The sequence below is a fragment of the Leptidea sinapis genome, chromosome Z, assembly GCF_905404315.1.
Source record: "Leptidea sinapis chromosome Z, ilLepSina1.1, whole genome shotgun sequence".
Lineage (NCBI taxonomy): Eukaryota > Metazoa > Arthropoda > Insecta > Lepidoptera > Pieridae > Leptidea > Leptidea sinapis.
The window spans coordinates 1154269-1171475 of record NC_066312.1 but is presented as its reverse complement, the minus strand read 5'-3'; the positions used below and the strand labels follow the sequence as shown (position 1 = coordinate 1171475).

The window sequence follows — 17207 nt, the reverse complement described above, 5'->3', positions numbered from 1 at the left end:
CTCTCCGGTATTCACCACTTGAAGTACATTGTTAAGAAATGTGAGAGGGGTGTAAACGTTATGAGGGCCCTTTCGGGGGTACGCTGGGGTGCCCACCCATTTTGTCAAAAACTTTTATACAATGCTATCGTTCGTAGTCATTTTGATTACGGTAGCTTTCTACTTAAGCCGTGTAGCAAAATAGCCCTGTCCAAATTAGAGAAAATCCAGTCGAAATGCTTACGAATCATAACTGGTGCTATGAAATGTTCTCCCGTCAATGCTCTCCAAGTGGAGTGTGTAGACCCACCCCTTCACCTTCGCTGTCAGTACCTAGCCGATAGATTCCTAACTAACGTAATCCAATTTAGCGCACACCCCCTTCTTGATATTCTGCACTCTTTGTTTCTAACTATTCAAACTTCTTTATATTGGTCTCATAAAAATTCGCCTCCGTTAATTAATTCTTATACTAAATTTAAAGCCTTTCCAGTTCCCATTTACCAATCAGCCTTATGCCCAGTCTTTGAAGTAGAATTTCAGTCTCTCATTTTCCAACCTCAAATTTTCTTTGACTTTGGAATTACTAAACACTGCCCTGAAAAGCCAATAGAAAATTTAATTCTATTCTATCTTCTGATTGGGTGATGTTGTACATGGACGCACCCAATTTATCCAATAATAGCTGGGTCGGGTCTGCAGTTTGGATCCCTAAGTTCCATATAATTCTAAATTACAAAAGTCCCCCGCAGAATTCCATCTTTAATGGCGAATCAATTGCCCTGTCAGAGGCGGTGTCATATGTTGAATCACATAAGATCAACAAGGCTTTAATCTTGTCTGACTCATTAAGCTGCTTGTTAGACCTAACAAAAAATCCTTTCAAATCTTCAAACAACTTCACAATTAATTTAAGAACAAAGGCATCCCTGTACAGATGTCACATAATGGGAATAGAAGTTGCATTAGCTTGGATACCTAGTCATCTAGGGATAACTGGCAATGAAATTGCAGACTCGTGCGCTAAAGACGCAATTCAGTCTGGAACATTAAAATTTAATTACTGTTTTCCTCTAGATCTATGAGCTATGTCTAAACACTTTCTGGTTGATTCATGGAATGCTTTATGGCAAATCACAAAACAAACTAAAGGTAAATTCTATAGTTCTGTCCAACCCTTTATCCCCTCTAAGCCCTGGTTCTTTCCTCAAAATAAACAAAATAAACTTTTCACTTCTGTCATCATACGACTTCGCTTGGGATTTGTCTGTTCCCCAGTATTTTTGGCCAAGATCCGGGTAAGGGACCATTCTATATGTGAATATGGCCTTGAGGAAGGTACTCTTGAACATATTTTTTTCTATTGCCCTAAATTGTCAATTCTTTTATATGAATGACCTTCGACCGAAGGATATCCATCGCCCCATCAACATCCCTTTTCTTCTTACTTTATGCCACTCCCCTTTCATAAAGATTCTTTACAAATTTATCTCCCGCAATAATATAAAATTGTAATTTCTATCCTCCATACTTTCTGCGCTTCTATTAGGGACATATTCCCACATTTCTCCCTTAAACTTAGATTAGATACTAACAAGGTAGTTAATATTGTTGTGTTATGGGTGTTTATTACTAACCATACTAACTCTTGTTGCCTATTCTTCAGTTCACAAAAAAACCACAGCTATATCAACCGACCATTCCCTTTTAAATCAGCTCTTTATTTACTTCAATCAGCCAAATTAAAATAAAAAATCTCTCCACCTTGATGTTGGCCGAATCGTCGACATTCCGTGGACGGAGCCAGTTATAAAAAAAAAATAGTTTTATTATCACCAAGAAATCCTGATCCCTTTATAATTAAAGTTGAGCATATTAAATCTTTTGCCAGAAACTATTGGTAGGTTAGGTTAAGTTAGAATATGAATACATATGAGCTCGGCCGCAGGCTGGGCAACTACCAGTATTTATAGTTATATTTCAGAAAACAGAATCTAGATCTTAAAACCAAATCCCTTTACAGAAACTAAACTCTCTGAAACTAGAAGTTTCCTCACCCTGGGAGTGCTGGAGAGGGTTAAGGGGGACCCCTCGCCCCCCCTCAAATTCATGCCAATGGATTCTAACCCCCTTATTCATAATGGTCCGCTAACTTTAAACAGCCGCTTCAGAGTGTTTTTTCTCATTCTGACTTAGGTCAATAGAAGATAGAGTGAGAATTAGCAATGCTTTAAGTTAGCAGACTATTATGAATAAGGGGGTAAATCTTTACCTTGAAATCTTTTTAAGTATTTATTAGAATACTATTATATTTACTTGGATAAGGTTTAATACTGAATAAGTATGTTAGTGGTCATGGTCACATTTAACACAATCTTTAATTATAGAAATGGTTACTATGAGTCAACCAGCAATAATACCATTTGAAAGTTTTCTTTAGGGATTCAGAAGAACTATTGTCAATTATATTATTATAATGTAACTATTTAGACATGCTGTATAATGTAACTCTTTAGCTGCGTAATATTTTTTCACTAAGATTTGTATTATATTCATAAACCTTTCATAAAATATTATCACACTGTTGTGTTGTTTTGGTTTTAGATGTTAAGTATTCAGGAATAAATTAGCTCGCCAAGCACTCAACAAAAATGGCGGCGGCGACTGGCGTCTAGTATGAAGATGGAATTTACTGTTGAAAAAGAAAACATTTTAGCAGACATTGAAAAGACTGTAAATTATCAAAGTAAGTAAAAGAACATAAAACGAGTGACGACACATTTTTTGGTAAAACGCATCGCATGTGAAGAAAAAACATATATCGCAAGAAATACCAAAAATATACGTTAAGTTTTTTTGAATGAGCCGTCTAGTCAAATATTGACGCTCGATGCTGATTTATAGCAAATTTCAAAAAGAAATTACTCACCTCCTCATTGTTGTTATTTAAAGATGGCAGCAATGCAGATCTAACACTATTTTTAAAGCAAGTATATTTCTAAAAAGCTAAATTTTTAGATGACGAGAATACCAAAGGAAAGGCAAAGACATACTAATTTAAGTAATTAGGTAGGTAGTTTATAACTAAATGTAAGCGTTCAGCACTCAGGACCGACTGCCATTCGATTGGGCTATAGAATAAACGAATAACGAATATTGATCAAATCAATTTTAGTGCGCAGCGACGCCACTAGTTTCAACGCCCCCAACAACCCCAGACGCAGCGCTGTACTCGCGTAACATAATGTTGCCATTTATGAATAAAAAAAAAATATATTTTACATTTATCGTAATTTATCAAATAGTAAAATTTCCTGCATACTTAAATGACATAATATAAGCTCTTGAATTGTATTAAGAAATATTAAATTAAATATTACTATAACAATAGTTCAGATTAGTGAAACATGTAGTATATTTCTGGTCAAAAGTATATTTGGGCATTTTTATCAAAATGTCTACCAACCCACTCATCGGATGGCCCATGCAATAAGTTCAAATAACTTTTTTTATGGAATAGGAGGATAAACGAGCGTACGGGTCACCTGGTGTTAAGTAATCACCGCTGTCCACATTCTCTTGTGTTGACCAGACGAATCACAGGAGCGTTGCCGGCCTTTAAGGAAGGTGTACGCTAACTAAGTTTAAACTAACATTATTATGACTCTGTAAGAGTCGTGTTATTATTAAATAGTTTCAAATGACTAGTATTCTTTTATTACTTTGTTTTAAGTTCAAAAAAATTTAACACAACAAAGGAACTTGATAACTGCATCGATGAACGACAAAATGGCCGACCTGTGAAATTTACTTCCAAAAATCACCGCGGGAATTCTTTACTGAAAAAGACTATACCTACAATACATGCGCAGTAGAACATGAGTACTCAGTACAAACTTAAAACTATAATAATTTAGCAATTTTTAATTTTAATAAGTTGCAACCCGACCCACCGGGCACCGGATCACCAGAGGGGAGTGGGGCCTCCGGGACTGGGGAGAACTAAGGAGTAATCAATAACCATCTCTCTCTATCTATATATACATACACATGTCAGTGTTATCCATCAACATCATAGGTACATACAAGATATTACAATTTAATCAATCATAAAATATTGACACTATAGAAGTAGTACCCGCGTGCCCCTTTTGGATAGCAATAGTTTTGACAGAAGTAGTCTATATATTAATGTTATGACTATAATTACCCCTCACGGAATTAAATCGTATGACATAATGTGACATACTCAACAGATGATTGGGAGTGAAAATGGTGTAACAAAAATAATTTCATAAAATCAATTATATAATAGGCAATAACTATTAAAATCTACTACAGTCAGAACTAATAATGAACAGGAAATATATTGTGTTATTTGTTAGTTCTATTCGCATAATTTATTTTCTTTCATAAATCTAAGTTTTAAAAATATGTATAAAATAATGTAGTATTTTATTAGAGAGATACAAAAATTTGATCTTTGAGCCAACTGCTAAGCGAGAACCTTTTAATATATTATTGATCGAGGCTATAAGACCGCCGCGTAAGGACTATCCGGGCTATGATGGTCGAGTCAACTGCTGAACTTGTCTTTCTCAGCTTTCATGAGGCAATCTTCATATGGGATAGTGATTTCGACAGCCTGGTACCGGGATCGGTCGTACATATTCATACTACGAATTATTATTATTACCAACCGCATTTTTAACCGACTTCAAAAAAGAGGAGGTTTTCAATTCGACGGTATTTAATTTTATTTTTGTTACCCCCGACCTTTCGTCTGGGTGAATATGAATGGGTGATTTTGATGGTCCTTTTCTATTTAAAACCTGGTCCTTCCCGTGTTGTCCAGTCTCATATAATTTGGTCTAGTTCTGACAATAGCATCCACAACAAAACCATTTAAGTCTTAAATCACGCCAACCGATTGTGATGTTTTTTTTTATTGGAAAAGATATACTTCAAGGGTAGATTGACGAGAGTTTGACTAATTTCAAATCATGGCATTCATCACAAAGTAACAGAAATCCTCAATTCTTAAGGGCAAATTAAGTATATTCTGCCGAATTTTTTCAAGTAATTGTCGTGGTCGAACATGATGATCAATGGAACCCCTTAATGGCTTTCTAACTTTACCCCTTATCGGCGTGTCTTCCTGTCTTCACAAATTATTCAGACAAATTAGTAAGTGTACTTAATAATAAGTAAAAATAAAAATGATGTGGTGTCGTGAGACACCAGGTAGGAACGAAGTTCCTTCGGCTAATGTAGAATCGACACAAATTCTACTCGCTTGTGTATGCGACTGTCGCGCCTGCGCACGTCTCATTTAACGGTTTTATTCCACGCACTTTTCTACGCACTTTTTTCCACGGATTTTTTCTTACGGTTTTACTATCACATTTTTTTCAGTTCGGTCGCGCAGCAAAATCCCTATCTTCTCCAAGCCTGCCGTAAGGAACTTCGTTCCAATAAAATAAAAATATAATAGTATAATAGTAAAAGATGTGGTGTCGTGAGACACCAGGTAGGAACGAAGTTCCTTCGGCTAATGTAGAATCGACACAATTTGTAAAAATAATCGTGTTCAATTTTATGTATGTTTTCTTGATTTTTCTCTTAAATTTTGCAAATTAGTTTTTATTTAAGTACAGGAAAGTATTAGGAAATTCAGTATTTTAGGAAATAATAAATAACGTAAAATAAAAAAAAAACGTAATCCAAATTATCAATTAAAATAACAAAATATGTGTCTTTATTTTTGTTTGACAACAAAATTACAAAGAAATAGAAATAATTACAAAAAAAGTTTATTATTATTATAAGTAATTCTTATTAATCAATCTCGTTTGTGCTTGTGTATACGATTGTCGCGCCTGCGCACGTCTCATTTAACGGTTTTTTCCACGGACTTTTTCTTACGGTTTTACTATCACATTTTTTTCAGTTCGGTCCCGCAGCAAAATCCCTATATCCTCTAAGCCTGCCGTAAAGAACTTCGTTCCAAAAAAAATAATCTTACCGATGATAAGTCACACCATCTTTTTTTTGAGTTGTTAATGTATTATTTAAGCACTGTTTATAGCACACTTAGGCTTGTTGATTGACACACAGTTGAAACACGACTAAGGAGAAAAGTGTGTTTACATTGGCTTTAAGCACACTTTTGCCGTTCCTTTATCAGACTGCGAATGAAAATATGTCCATATGGATAGAACGTCATTGATCTTATCATAAAATTATTTTTAGGGGTTCTCCTGAGTAAAATGAAATGATAAATATTAGACTTACTAAAAGTCAATCACATTATTACGACAATATGATGTAATTACAATTATTGTTATTTTTGGAGTCGGTGTCAGCGATGTATGATGCTAAAGTGAGATGTGCTTGCGTTGCACTTGTACGACGTGACGAGTCGAGAGGTGAGAGCGGGAATTTTATTCACTTACATGAATAAATTTTAACTGCACCTTTACTGAGCCCTTTTGAAACATGTTAAAAAATATGCTTTGTTGCTCGGCTGAGATATATTCCTCTCCATTTGGTAAAACAAGGCCAACTACATCATCTCAAGGTCAATGTGGATGGCGTTTAATTTGGAGGGGATTCCTATAATTTTGCAAAATCCGCATTAAGCGTGGAGCAGTGTGCCGCGGTGTTGATGTAACGTTTGTCTTCGAAAATGCACAGTTCTCTGCCCTTCCCAGAATACGAAGAAGCGCCCGAGATACAATGCTCTGCGATGAAGAGGGATTCTCTGACCCTGGTAGAGCCGGTACCCTCCTAGGCTAAAACCTCTTTAAATACAGCTGTCATATTCTGATGGAAGGACGGGTCGATGAGCTCCGGTCTTCTACACTACATAATGGCACTAGGCCACTCCTTTAGACAAACACCGGGTTTCTGTGAGTGTGTGGTACTCAATCCGGACGATTCTGGCTAGTTCGAGCTGTTGTCATAGGACGGCAGCGTGACTCTCCCACTTCACAAAGCCCTTAGTCACCTCATACGACATTTTATTTATTGTTGCCATTCCTATGAATGGCTGGTTTCAGCTTTCATTAGCCAGACTCTATTATATTATTAGTTAGTAGTAATAATAAGTGTGTAGTAGTGAATTATCCCAGCCGCAACCATTAATGTTGTATTGTGTATATCTGTTATTGGTACTCGCATCCACACCTCGTATCAGTAATGTATCTCAAATTGTTATGTAATTATTTTTATGTGTGTACTGTTGATGTATCAAGAAGGATAAATAAATAATGAATATAAGTGTCCATTGTTTAATTTATAATATTAACTTGGCTGGCAATTGCAATTTAGAGTTAATTCTATGTATTTTGTTGTTCTTATTATTCAAAATGTTTCCAATGTGTTCTTGCATAAAAGTAGTATTGAATAACTAATTGATTTATAGCTTAATCTAAAAACGTTTTTATCAATGCTCTATAAAAATAAAAATAATATGGGCATTGGGCTTAGAATATCTATGCTACAGAAGTAGCGTCTGTATCTTCATTACAAATAGAAAGGACAAGCTTACAACTAAGGCTGAGATAGAACCGGACACCGCTATTGATCTTGCATCTCTATCGCGTACCCATTTATTTGTTTAGCCAGATGGCAACTTTTGGGACAAATAAACAAAGATCTGTCACCTTGAGCTTGCGAATAGTTTTTTTGAAACATATTTGGTGTGTTAAATGTATTTCTATATAGTTATAAAACTTAACAATTTGGTTGGGTGTATTGTGTATTGTTGCCAAAGCCGTAGTTAATGTAAAAAATTCAGCAATTCGCTTCCACGTGTAAATATTACTCTTCACCTAGCGTTTTCAATATAATGTGCAACAAGCTCGACTTAAATACATTTTATATAATAATAATAATAATAATATTGACACACTTTTTACAAAAATTATCTTGCCCCAAGTTAAGCATATATAGCCTGTGTTATGGGTTACAAGACAACGATATATTTAATACAATATACTTACTTAAACATACAAAAATTTATATAAAGATACATATAAACATACATAAATACATTTAAACATCCATGACTCGGAAACAAACATCCATATTCATCATATAAATGCTTGCCGGGATTCGAACCCGGGACCTCTAGCTTAGTAGGTAGGTAGTAATTATATGAAATATTCACTTCAAAAGTATTAATTTTTTATCCATAGTCACCTATTTTCAGTAAATGTATCGTTTTTAAAATAAACATAACACAAAACAGTAACAACGAGAATGTTGCCATAACATGTTTGCACATGAGAATGTGCCATAGTTTTACCCATGTTGTAGGGTTTTTGTATAAATTATGTTTTTTTTGTCAATTTTATTAAAATAACATTCAGCAGGTATTTATTATTACTATTTATATACAACAGTATTCGTATGTAGTAAGGAAACTAGAACGACATTTGGTCGTGTTCCTATTACTGATAATAAAATAAAGGGCATGATAACTATGCGTAAGAAAATAATAAATAAAAATATTCTATTTCAGGTTTCCATTAGATCCTAAATTAAAATACAATGGATAAATGCAACAGGATTAACTGATTTGTGGGTGCCAAGTAAATATGCAAGAATTTGTTCAGTCCGCTTTTGTGCGGCACAAGTAGTCTGAAAGGATAAAAAAAATAGTGTGTGTAGGTACTTATGTACACGCGTTAGAAGTTAACGAATAAATTTAAATGAATAAATTTCATTCATTCATAATGTCGCGTAGCAACGCTTCGACGTTTATGACGAGAGTTGTCCAACGTCACATCGTGCAGCAACGTACATGACGAGAGTTGTCATACTTCAACACATTGATAATTTCAACAGCTCCGTTAGCAATACTCGTAGCTTTGGCGTAAAAGTGTATTTTATAGACGCTGTAGACCCGGGTTCGATACACCTACCAGTGTATGTATTTTTTTGGCTTTTGTAAAGTTAATGGAAATTTCTAGTAAGTTCAGGATCAAATCGAACAGAAAAAAAGGGATAGAAAATGTGTAAGCAGGATAAAAATAGTTAAAAGAATTTTCTAGTACAATTTAAATTTAAAGATGGAATAGGGGAATCATTTTGAAAATGGAACATATCCGGGGGTATATAAGCCGTACTAAGCGTGGCCTACGGCAGTTCTAGTTCTGACTCGAAAGTGTAAAGAAGAAGAAGAAGAAGAGAAGAAGAAGAAAAGAAGAAGTAGTGAAAAGTGGAAGTGTTCCAAGAAGAAGAAGATAGAAGAGACTTAGTGTTCGGTGCAGTGTGACGCGTTGAAGGTACTGCCGCCCACAAGAGGAACAGCGGCAGACCGGCAGGTGTATGACGTGGTTCTCTACTCTGGATTTGAAAAGTGGCTACTGGCAAGTCGATCTGGACCCTAAAGACAAGGAGAAGATGGCTTTTTCAATCGGAAAAGGGTTATGGCAGTTCAAAACAATGCCCTTCGGATTATGCAACGCCCCAGCTACCTGCCTTGTCTACTTGGATGACATAATCATTATGGGACGAAGTTTTGAAGATCATCTTAAGAAGCTCGAAAAAGTCTTCGCAAAACTGCAGGGTGCCAACTTGAAGTTGAGTCCAAAGAAATATTCCTTCTTTCAACGTCAGGTGAATTACTTGGCGCACGTTATCTCGGAGCAAGGCGTTGCGACGGATCCTGCCAAGATAAGTGCTGTCAAGGACTGGCCGACACCGACAGAAAAGACTCATGTGAGAGCATTTCTAGGACTATGCTCTTATTATCGACGCTTTGTGAAAGGGTTTTCCGATGTTGCTAAGCTCTTACATCGACTGACGGAGGAAAAAAGAGCCTTTTCATGGGATGAAGAATGCGGACAAGCTTTCTTAGAGTTAAAGAAAAGACTGTGTGAATCACCTATCCTCGGATATCCTGACACAGAGGGAAGATTCATAGTGGATGCTGATGCTAGCAACACCGGAATTGGTGGAGTATTATCTCTGAAGAGAGGAGATCAGGAAGTTGTAATTGCATACTTTAACAAATCTTTATCGAAGCCGGAGAGAAACTACTGTGTAACTCGTAAGGAGTTACTGGCCGTGGTAAAGATATTACAACACTTCAAAAAGTACTTATTGGGTCGCAAATTCCTCGTAAGGACTGATCATGCCGCCTTAAAGTGGTTACTAGAATTCAAGAATCCGGAAGGACAAGTGGCCAGATGGATTGAGCAACTTCAAGAGTATGACTTTGAAATCGAGCATCGAGGAGGAAAAAGTCATGGAAATGCAGATGCGTTATCTAGAAGACCGTGTCCGATGGAATGCAAACATTGCATTCGTCAGGAGGACAAAGAGAATTTTATGATCTGGCTGATCAGAACAGATTCGATCGACGAGAACTGGAGCAACGATGTAATGAGGAGAGCTCAGGAAAATGATAAGGATCTTCAACCACTTTTATATTGGCTAGCTAGTGGATCACCTAAACCAAAATGGTCTGAAGTGGCTAGACACAGTACGGCTACCAAGAGTCTCTGGACACAATGGAATAGTTTGGTGATGCATGACGGGTTGCTCAGCCGGAAATGGGAAACCCCGCAAGGAAAGGATTGCCATCTGCAACTGGTCGTTCCCAGGGAGAAGGTGAACGAGATCCTGAGAGCTTATCACGATGGTTCTTCAGGTGGACATTTGGGAATAAGAAGAACTCTCATAAAAATTAAAGAACGATTTTACTGGTTGCATTGCCGTGATGATGTGGAAGACTGGTGCCATAAATGCAAGAGTTGTGCAGCTGTCATAGGACCTCAGACCCGAAGCAGAGGAGCTACGAAGTTGTATAATGTTGGGGCTCCGTGGGAGAGAGTAGCTCTGGATATAGCCGAACCGTTTCCAGTCACCAAAGCTGGAAACCATTACATAATGGTGGTGATGGATTATTTCACGAAGTGGCCGGAAGCATTTGCTCTACCGAATCAAGAAGCAGTTACCGTTGCGACCAAGCTGGTGAATGAAGTTTTCTGCATTCGGTGTGCCTTTGGAGATGCACAGTGACCAAGGGCGGAACTTCGAGTCACAAGTATTTCAAGAAGTTTGCAAGATCTTGGGAATCCATAAGACCAGAACTACGCCATATCATCCACAGTCGGACGGGATGGTGGAGAGGTTTAACCAAACATTGGAGCAACATCTGGCAAAAGTAGTGGACAGTCATCAGGATAACTGGGATGAGTACATTCCACTTTTTCTTATGCCGTATAGAAGTGCAATACACGAGACGACAACGGTGACTCCTGCGTACGCCAATTTTGGAAGGGAATTGAAATTGCCAGCTGATTTACTCTCAGGCTGTCCACTGGATACACCGAAAAGTATAACAGAATATTTGGATGAGTTACGGAAAAAGATGGTTGACATCTACGAGGAAATTAGAACAACTGGGCTTAAGGCAAGTGAACGGATGAAGACCCGCTACGAACGAAGAGCTAATATTCCTAGTTTTGAAGAGGGAACCCTGATTTGGTTACACAATCCCATAAGGCGAAAGGGGAAGTCTCCGAAGCTACAACCAAGTTAGGAGGGACCATACAAAGTAATCACAAGGATAAATGATATGACTCTCAGAATCCAGCGTGCGTCGATCGAGTGGATAAGTACTACGGAAGCAACGATGATCGGGACGATCATGTCTTGGGAGGGGGCAGTGTCGCGTAGCAACGCTTCGACGTTTATGACGAGAGTTGTCAAACGTCATATCGTGCAGCAACGTACATGACGAGAGTTGTCAAACTTCAAGACATTGGTAATTTCAACGGCTCCGTCAGCAATACTCGTAGCTTTGGCGTAAAAGTGTTTCCTATAGACGCTGTAGACCCGGGTTTGATACACCTACCAGTGTATGTATTTTTTTTGGTATGTGTAAGCTGGATAAAAATAGTTAAAAGAATTTTCTAGTACAATTTAAAATTAAAGATGGAATGGTGGAATCATTTTGAAAATGGAACAGATCCGGGGGTATATAAGCCGTACTAAGCGTGGCCTACGGCAGTTTTAGTTCTGACTCGAAAGTGTAAAGAAGAAGAAGAAGGAAAGAAGAGACTCTGTGTTCGGTGCAGTGTGGCGCGTTGAAGGTACTGCCACCCACAAGAGAAACAGCGGCAGACCGGCAAGTGTAAGTTCAGAAAAAGTGAACGCAAATAAATACTCGTTCCTATAAGCGGAGTATTATTTCCAATCCCTGACCCACTCCCGTGTCAATAATATTACTTATCTTTTGTTATGTTATGGTCCTGAAATTACAAACGAGTGCGGCAGTGCCCCAAGGCACTCTTTTACCTCACCCAGTTTTCACCCTTATTAGGTGAACAAGATGGTTTATTTGCCTACGCAATGATGAGCGAGTGAAGTCCGATACACATTTCGATCTGTTACGATTCAAGGCCACCAATATTCGACGTCATAGCTTTACGGACATAGCATTTTTGTGTTCACTTGTTCGCGGGCGGCGCAGCTAGTGGTCGTTATCAAGACTTTGCACAAAGATTGTTCTTTGTGGAGATTTTGGTTTTATTTTATAAAGAACAAAATGTTTATTACAAAAAAACAAAAAAAGTCAGTAAATAAAACAAGTAATCATCGTTGAAACTAATAATTTATTCTAAAATATACCTATTTTTACACTTATTGTCGAATGAAAAGTCTGTGTGAAATAAAATAAAAACACAATATGAATAATTTATACATGATCTTAAAGCTTGTTTCAATAGCTTTCAGTGACAGTCACTCAAATCACCCTAATTATAAGCATTTTATAACTACACGTAAAATAATACGCACGGGGAGAACGCTGCGCGAGCGCCGAATGCATGCCGATCTAAGGCGGTTTGCGGCGGAGATCGCCGATGTGGAAAGGTTAATAAATATATAATTATCAGTACATGATTTTCGTTATTGTGTTTACTTCATTGACATTCCCAATCATCTGTTGAGTATGTGACTTTTTGTTGTAAGGTGTAATCGCGTGAGGGGTAATTTTAATCATAATATAAATATGACAGCACCCAAGACTACTCCTGTCAAAACTATAAACTATTGCTATGCAAAAGGGGCACGCTGAGACTACTTCTATAGTCTCATTAATCTAAGGCAATGGACTTATGGGCATAGGCCATAGAGCTTTAATTGTCTTTGCTTCTGGCCGTTCAAGCTTTCAAAATTCAAAGCTTTAATTGTCTTGTATTTGTATATAATTTAAGGACTAGGTATGGTTTAGTTCAAAGAGTATAATAATATATATGGTTTAGTCACTCTTTTGCCTATCAAGGGTATTGTTGCTAATGTTTGCTGTGTATATTTTTCTTTTTTATCAATAACCCAAGTGTATTTACTGACTGTTTGTGCTTTGATTCTTGACGGGGGCTTTGACTGTGCATCCCAAGACCCAATTCCATCTGACTTACTATCCTCAACTTTAGCTCTGGGGTATAATTAATTCGTGTTATCGATTTTTCTAAATTTTAAAATTGTAACTTGTTTGTAAATAGTTACTTGTGTCACTTGGACATCGCCTTGTTGTTTTAACTAGTCAGAGATCATATAATCAATACAACAACATGATATTACCTACCAAACAGAATTTTGCAATTTACTCAAGACAATGGGTTCAACTTACCCACGTCGAAAATCCTCATAATTTTTATGTACATCTAAGTTCCTTTGCAACTTTCGTTGACACTATTAATAATCTGAATGTGGACCAGTTAGAAAACCCAACGCAAATAGATCTAGGTGACATAGTCATATATAAAGCAAGAAAAACGCGCAAAGCAAAATATTCAAGAGGGAAAATACTTAAAATAAATTTTGATGAATCACCTACATACAATATATTCTCTATTGATTATGGTTTTAATGATGAAAATGTAAGCAGAGATCATATATATACATGTGCTCCTCACTACAAGAACACTCCACAATTGGCTATGCACTGCCAATTACATGGCTGTAATCCAAATGGAACAGCTTGGAATGAGGATGCTACTGATGCTATGATGAGTCTTGCAGGTAATGGTCAAGTCTTACTAACTGTTAAAGGCAAAGTGGGCCAAAAGCTTTCTGTGGATTTGTATATGGATGGCCCAGATGATATTGCAACTATGCTCATAATGTGTGAGTATGCTTGCTTTGCAGTGCCAACTATGTCGATTTCTTCAGACACTCTACAGAAGCCTATGTCTATTTCTACCAAAAACAAAGAGAATTGAAAAAGAATATTATTATTATATAATTTTAATTATAGGTATTAGATTTTATGAAGAGATATGTAGCTGAGATAAATGACTTTGATAGATACAGATAGAGATAGAATGAAAACAGAATACAATTTGCACTATCCCAAAATGAATTTCAAGGCAGCAATTTAAAACCGAAGAAAATATGAAAGGGGGCTAATAAAAATGAAATAATACCTGAGAAAAAAGCAGAAGTGTTGTGTGTAGATTTGGGATTGCTAGTTGAAGCTGAAATCAATAAAATAAAAGCAATATTGGAGTCTTACCCGCCAATTGAATATGTTGCAAAGAGGTTCTGTGTGCTGTTCTTACAAGAGAAGATCTGCCATCCGATTATGAATTTAAATACTTATTTTAGGTAAAGAGGAAGACAAACCCCACATTGTAATAGTATTTCCCCCTGCTGACTTCTAAAGACATTTCTATGTATTAATGTTATTATCAATTAAATATATTATTTACATTTTATAGATGTTTTTCTCCATCTCATTACAATTCCTGAAATTAAAACAATTTGAATAATTTCACTTTTAATTTATACAGCATACTCATAGTGTTATAAGGAATACTTAAATAGCTACTCAGTATAGCATTAAAAATTTTCACTCCAATACTCACCTAAGGCCTCATTCCTTAATAAGCCTAAGGAATATTTAAATTTAACTATTGTCAGACCTATACTTAAATGATCAAAGTCAAGTCAAAACTCAAAACTTGTAGATATTATTAAATGCCTTTGAAGGAAATCTGCTTCTTCTACAATAATAATCCTACAAGTCTGAACATACAGGATATTGGTTAAATATGACATTTATTTCAGGCATTTTAAACCCATTACAGTAAATTGATTAAAACTGGTGGAATCTGCTAGATTTTCTGGTAGAGTACCTAATCTCTTAATTCCAAAATACAATGGGCCCCCATATTGAAGGAAAGGCTTATATACTTAGTTCTGCAGCATATTCATTCAGATATTGACTGACATAGATATAATGCCAATACTTTAGCTATTTTCGTAGGAGGTATTATGTCTTACAGTATATTGTAATGGGGCAATGCAGCCGATGTGGCGATATAGATGGTACCTAATATTGCTTATTTTTTGAAAGCTTTTGTTTTGTCATAGTTTTTAGAAATAATAAAACTTAATTCCTATTAATATCCTAGCTATATAACATATTCTCCGTCTTATTCTGTAGAGCCCGAAAGAAGCAATTTTTTGTGGCGTTCTCAGACGGCATCATGTTCTTATTGAACTAAATCAAAAGGGGTCGTTCACTTCGCTATCATCTTTACTAGAATCATGATCACTGTCGCTACTTTCTATGATGAAAGATTTATCAAAATTTCCATATTTTAACCAATACTCTTCTTTTAACTTCTTCACATAAGAGCATGAATAAAGCCACTCATTGGTAGCACAGAACACTTTTACTCTTCCCTATATATTATTATACTCTTTGCTCTAACTGATTGGTAGTCTTTATTAATTTTCTACTAATTTAGGCATTTCACTTTTTTTTATGAAATAGGAGATATTCACCCCTGCTAGTTTCCTTTTCATGGGAACCTAGGGCCTTTTCTAAAGGATTAAGGATACACTGATATGGAGGTACTCGTACACAAATCGGAATTGAACGTATAAGGCATATCGTCGCCTTATACGTTCAATTCCGATTCTAAAAAAAACAATATAAATGTAATATGTAATTGAATCTCTCGAAGTAGTTCTATTAATAAGAATAAAGTTCTATAGCATAGTGCATTAAATTATGCAAGGAATTTGTAATAAATAATTGGAGATCGAAATCTTAGATTATTTATACGTCTAGATAGACTGTAACAGCTGTTAAGACGTCGAAAAATATAGCGGCGAACTGCTGCCTCTATTTCTATCAACGTACGCGCACTAAAACAAAGTGATTGGCGTTTGGTAAAAGTAAGACGTAGGTGTAGTTCAAATTCAAATATTGTTATTCGAAATAGGATATGATATCAGTTAAAATACCTGCTATGTATTTTTGAAATAAATACTTTTTTAACCGACTTCAAAAAGGAGGGAGTTATCAATTTGATCGGTATTTTTTTTACTCTGAGATTTATGATCCAATTTACGTAATTTTTCTTTAGTTCGATGCAGAATATATGCCATTAGGTCCCGAATGATATTGAAAAGTATAGATAGGTTACGTAGACAACATTCGGTGTTCGAAAATGATACACTTACGCACACATGAATAATTAAACATTGCACTAGCACACTACATTACGATTACACGTCAAAGAAGGATAGTAAATGCAATTATCGCAAGCGAAAAAGAGATAACTCTAATTTGCTAATTGCGTCGTATTTGTATAGAAAAAATACAGTTAATTCAACAGATATGATTTTTTACCTTACACCGTGATTTATGCCTAAATTACGATTCATTCATGAGTTCATGACGTAATGAAACCAAGAAAGTAGTAAAACTGCATTGAAATTAGGTAGATAATGTGTCACTGATTTTATAAGAAAATAATTTAATATTGATTTTAATATACACACATTGATGATATCAATTATTTATACATAAAATAATAAAAAACATACAGACGCCAAAACAAAACCGAAAGGTATATATCCCATTTTTACATTTTTATTAACGACGGCACCCAAAAAGTTTTAAGATTACAATTATTATTTTTTGTATCTTATATTATTTATGAATGTCTTTTTGCTGAGGGTTTATTACAATAAGGTAATGGGAGAAGAAGAAAATGATCCATTGATTATTCTGCAGTTAGCAAGGGATATACTGAAAGGGGCAGCGTTACTGGAAAACTCCTACGTAAACAAATAGCACTCACTATCTACATCCGCTACCTACCCTATGACTTGTTTGTCTTTTTTTTCACCTTCGCACGACACGCCACAAGTTACGATATCATCCCCACCATCTGGATGTGTGGCGGTCC

General features: G+C 36.0%; 1 protein-coding gene and 1 long non-coding RNA gene across 51 annotated transcripts in view; one reads left to right on the top strand and one right to left on the bottom strand.

The window, feature by feature from the left end:
* LOC126978526 (protein Jumonji) overlaps positions 1-3180 on the bottom strand; it is a 150139-nt gene extending 146959 nt beyond the window's left edge. For all 50 annotated transcript variants that reach the window (XM_050827384.1, XM_050827393.1, XM_050827404.1 and 47 more), the window contains exon 1: positions 2909-3180. In XM_050827384.1, the coding sequence (XP_050683341.1) occupies positions 2909-2916 (8 nt within the window). In that variant the 5' untranslated portion in view covers positions 2917-3180. The remainder of the gene's footprint in view (positions 1-2908) is intronic.
* A 9923-nt stretch (positions 3181-13103) lies between these two features.
* Positions 13104-14715, top strand: LOC126978539 (uncharacterized). Its single transcript, XR_007732633.1, has 2 exons — positions 13104-14022; positions 14258-14715. It is a non-coding gene; the product is annotated as an uncharacterized LOC126978539 (long non-coding RNA).
* Positions 14716-17207: the final 2492 nt, after the last annotated feature.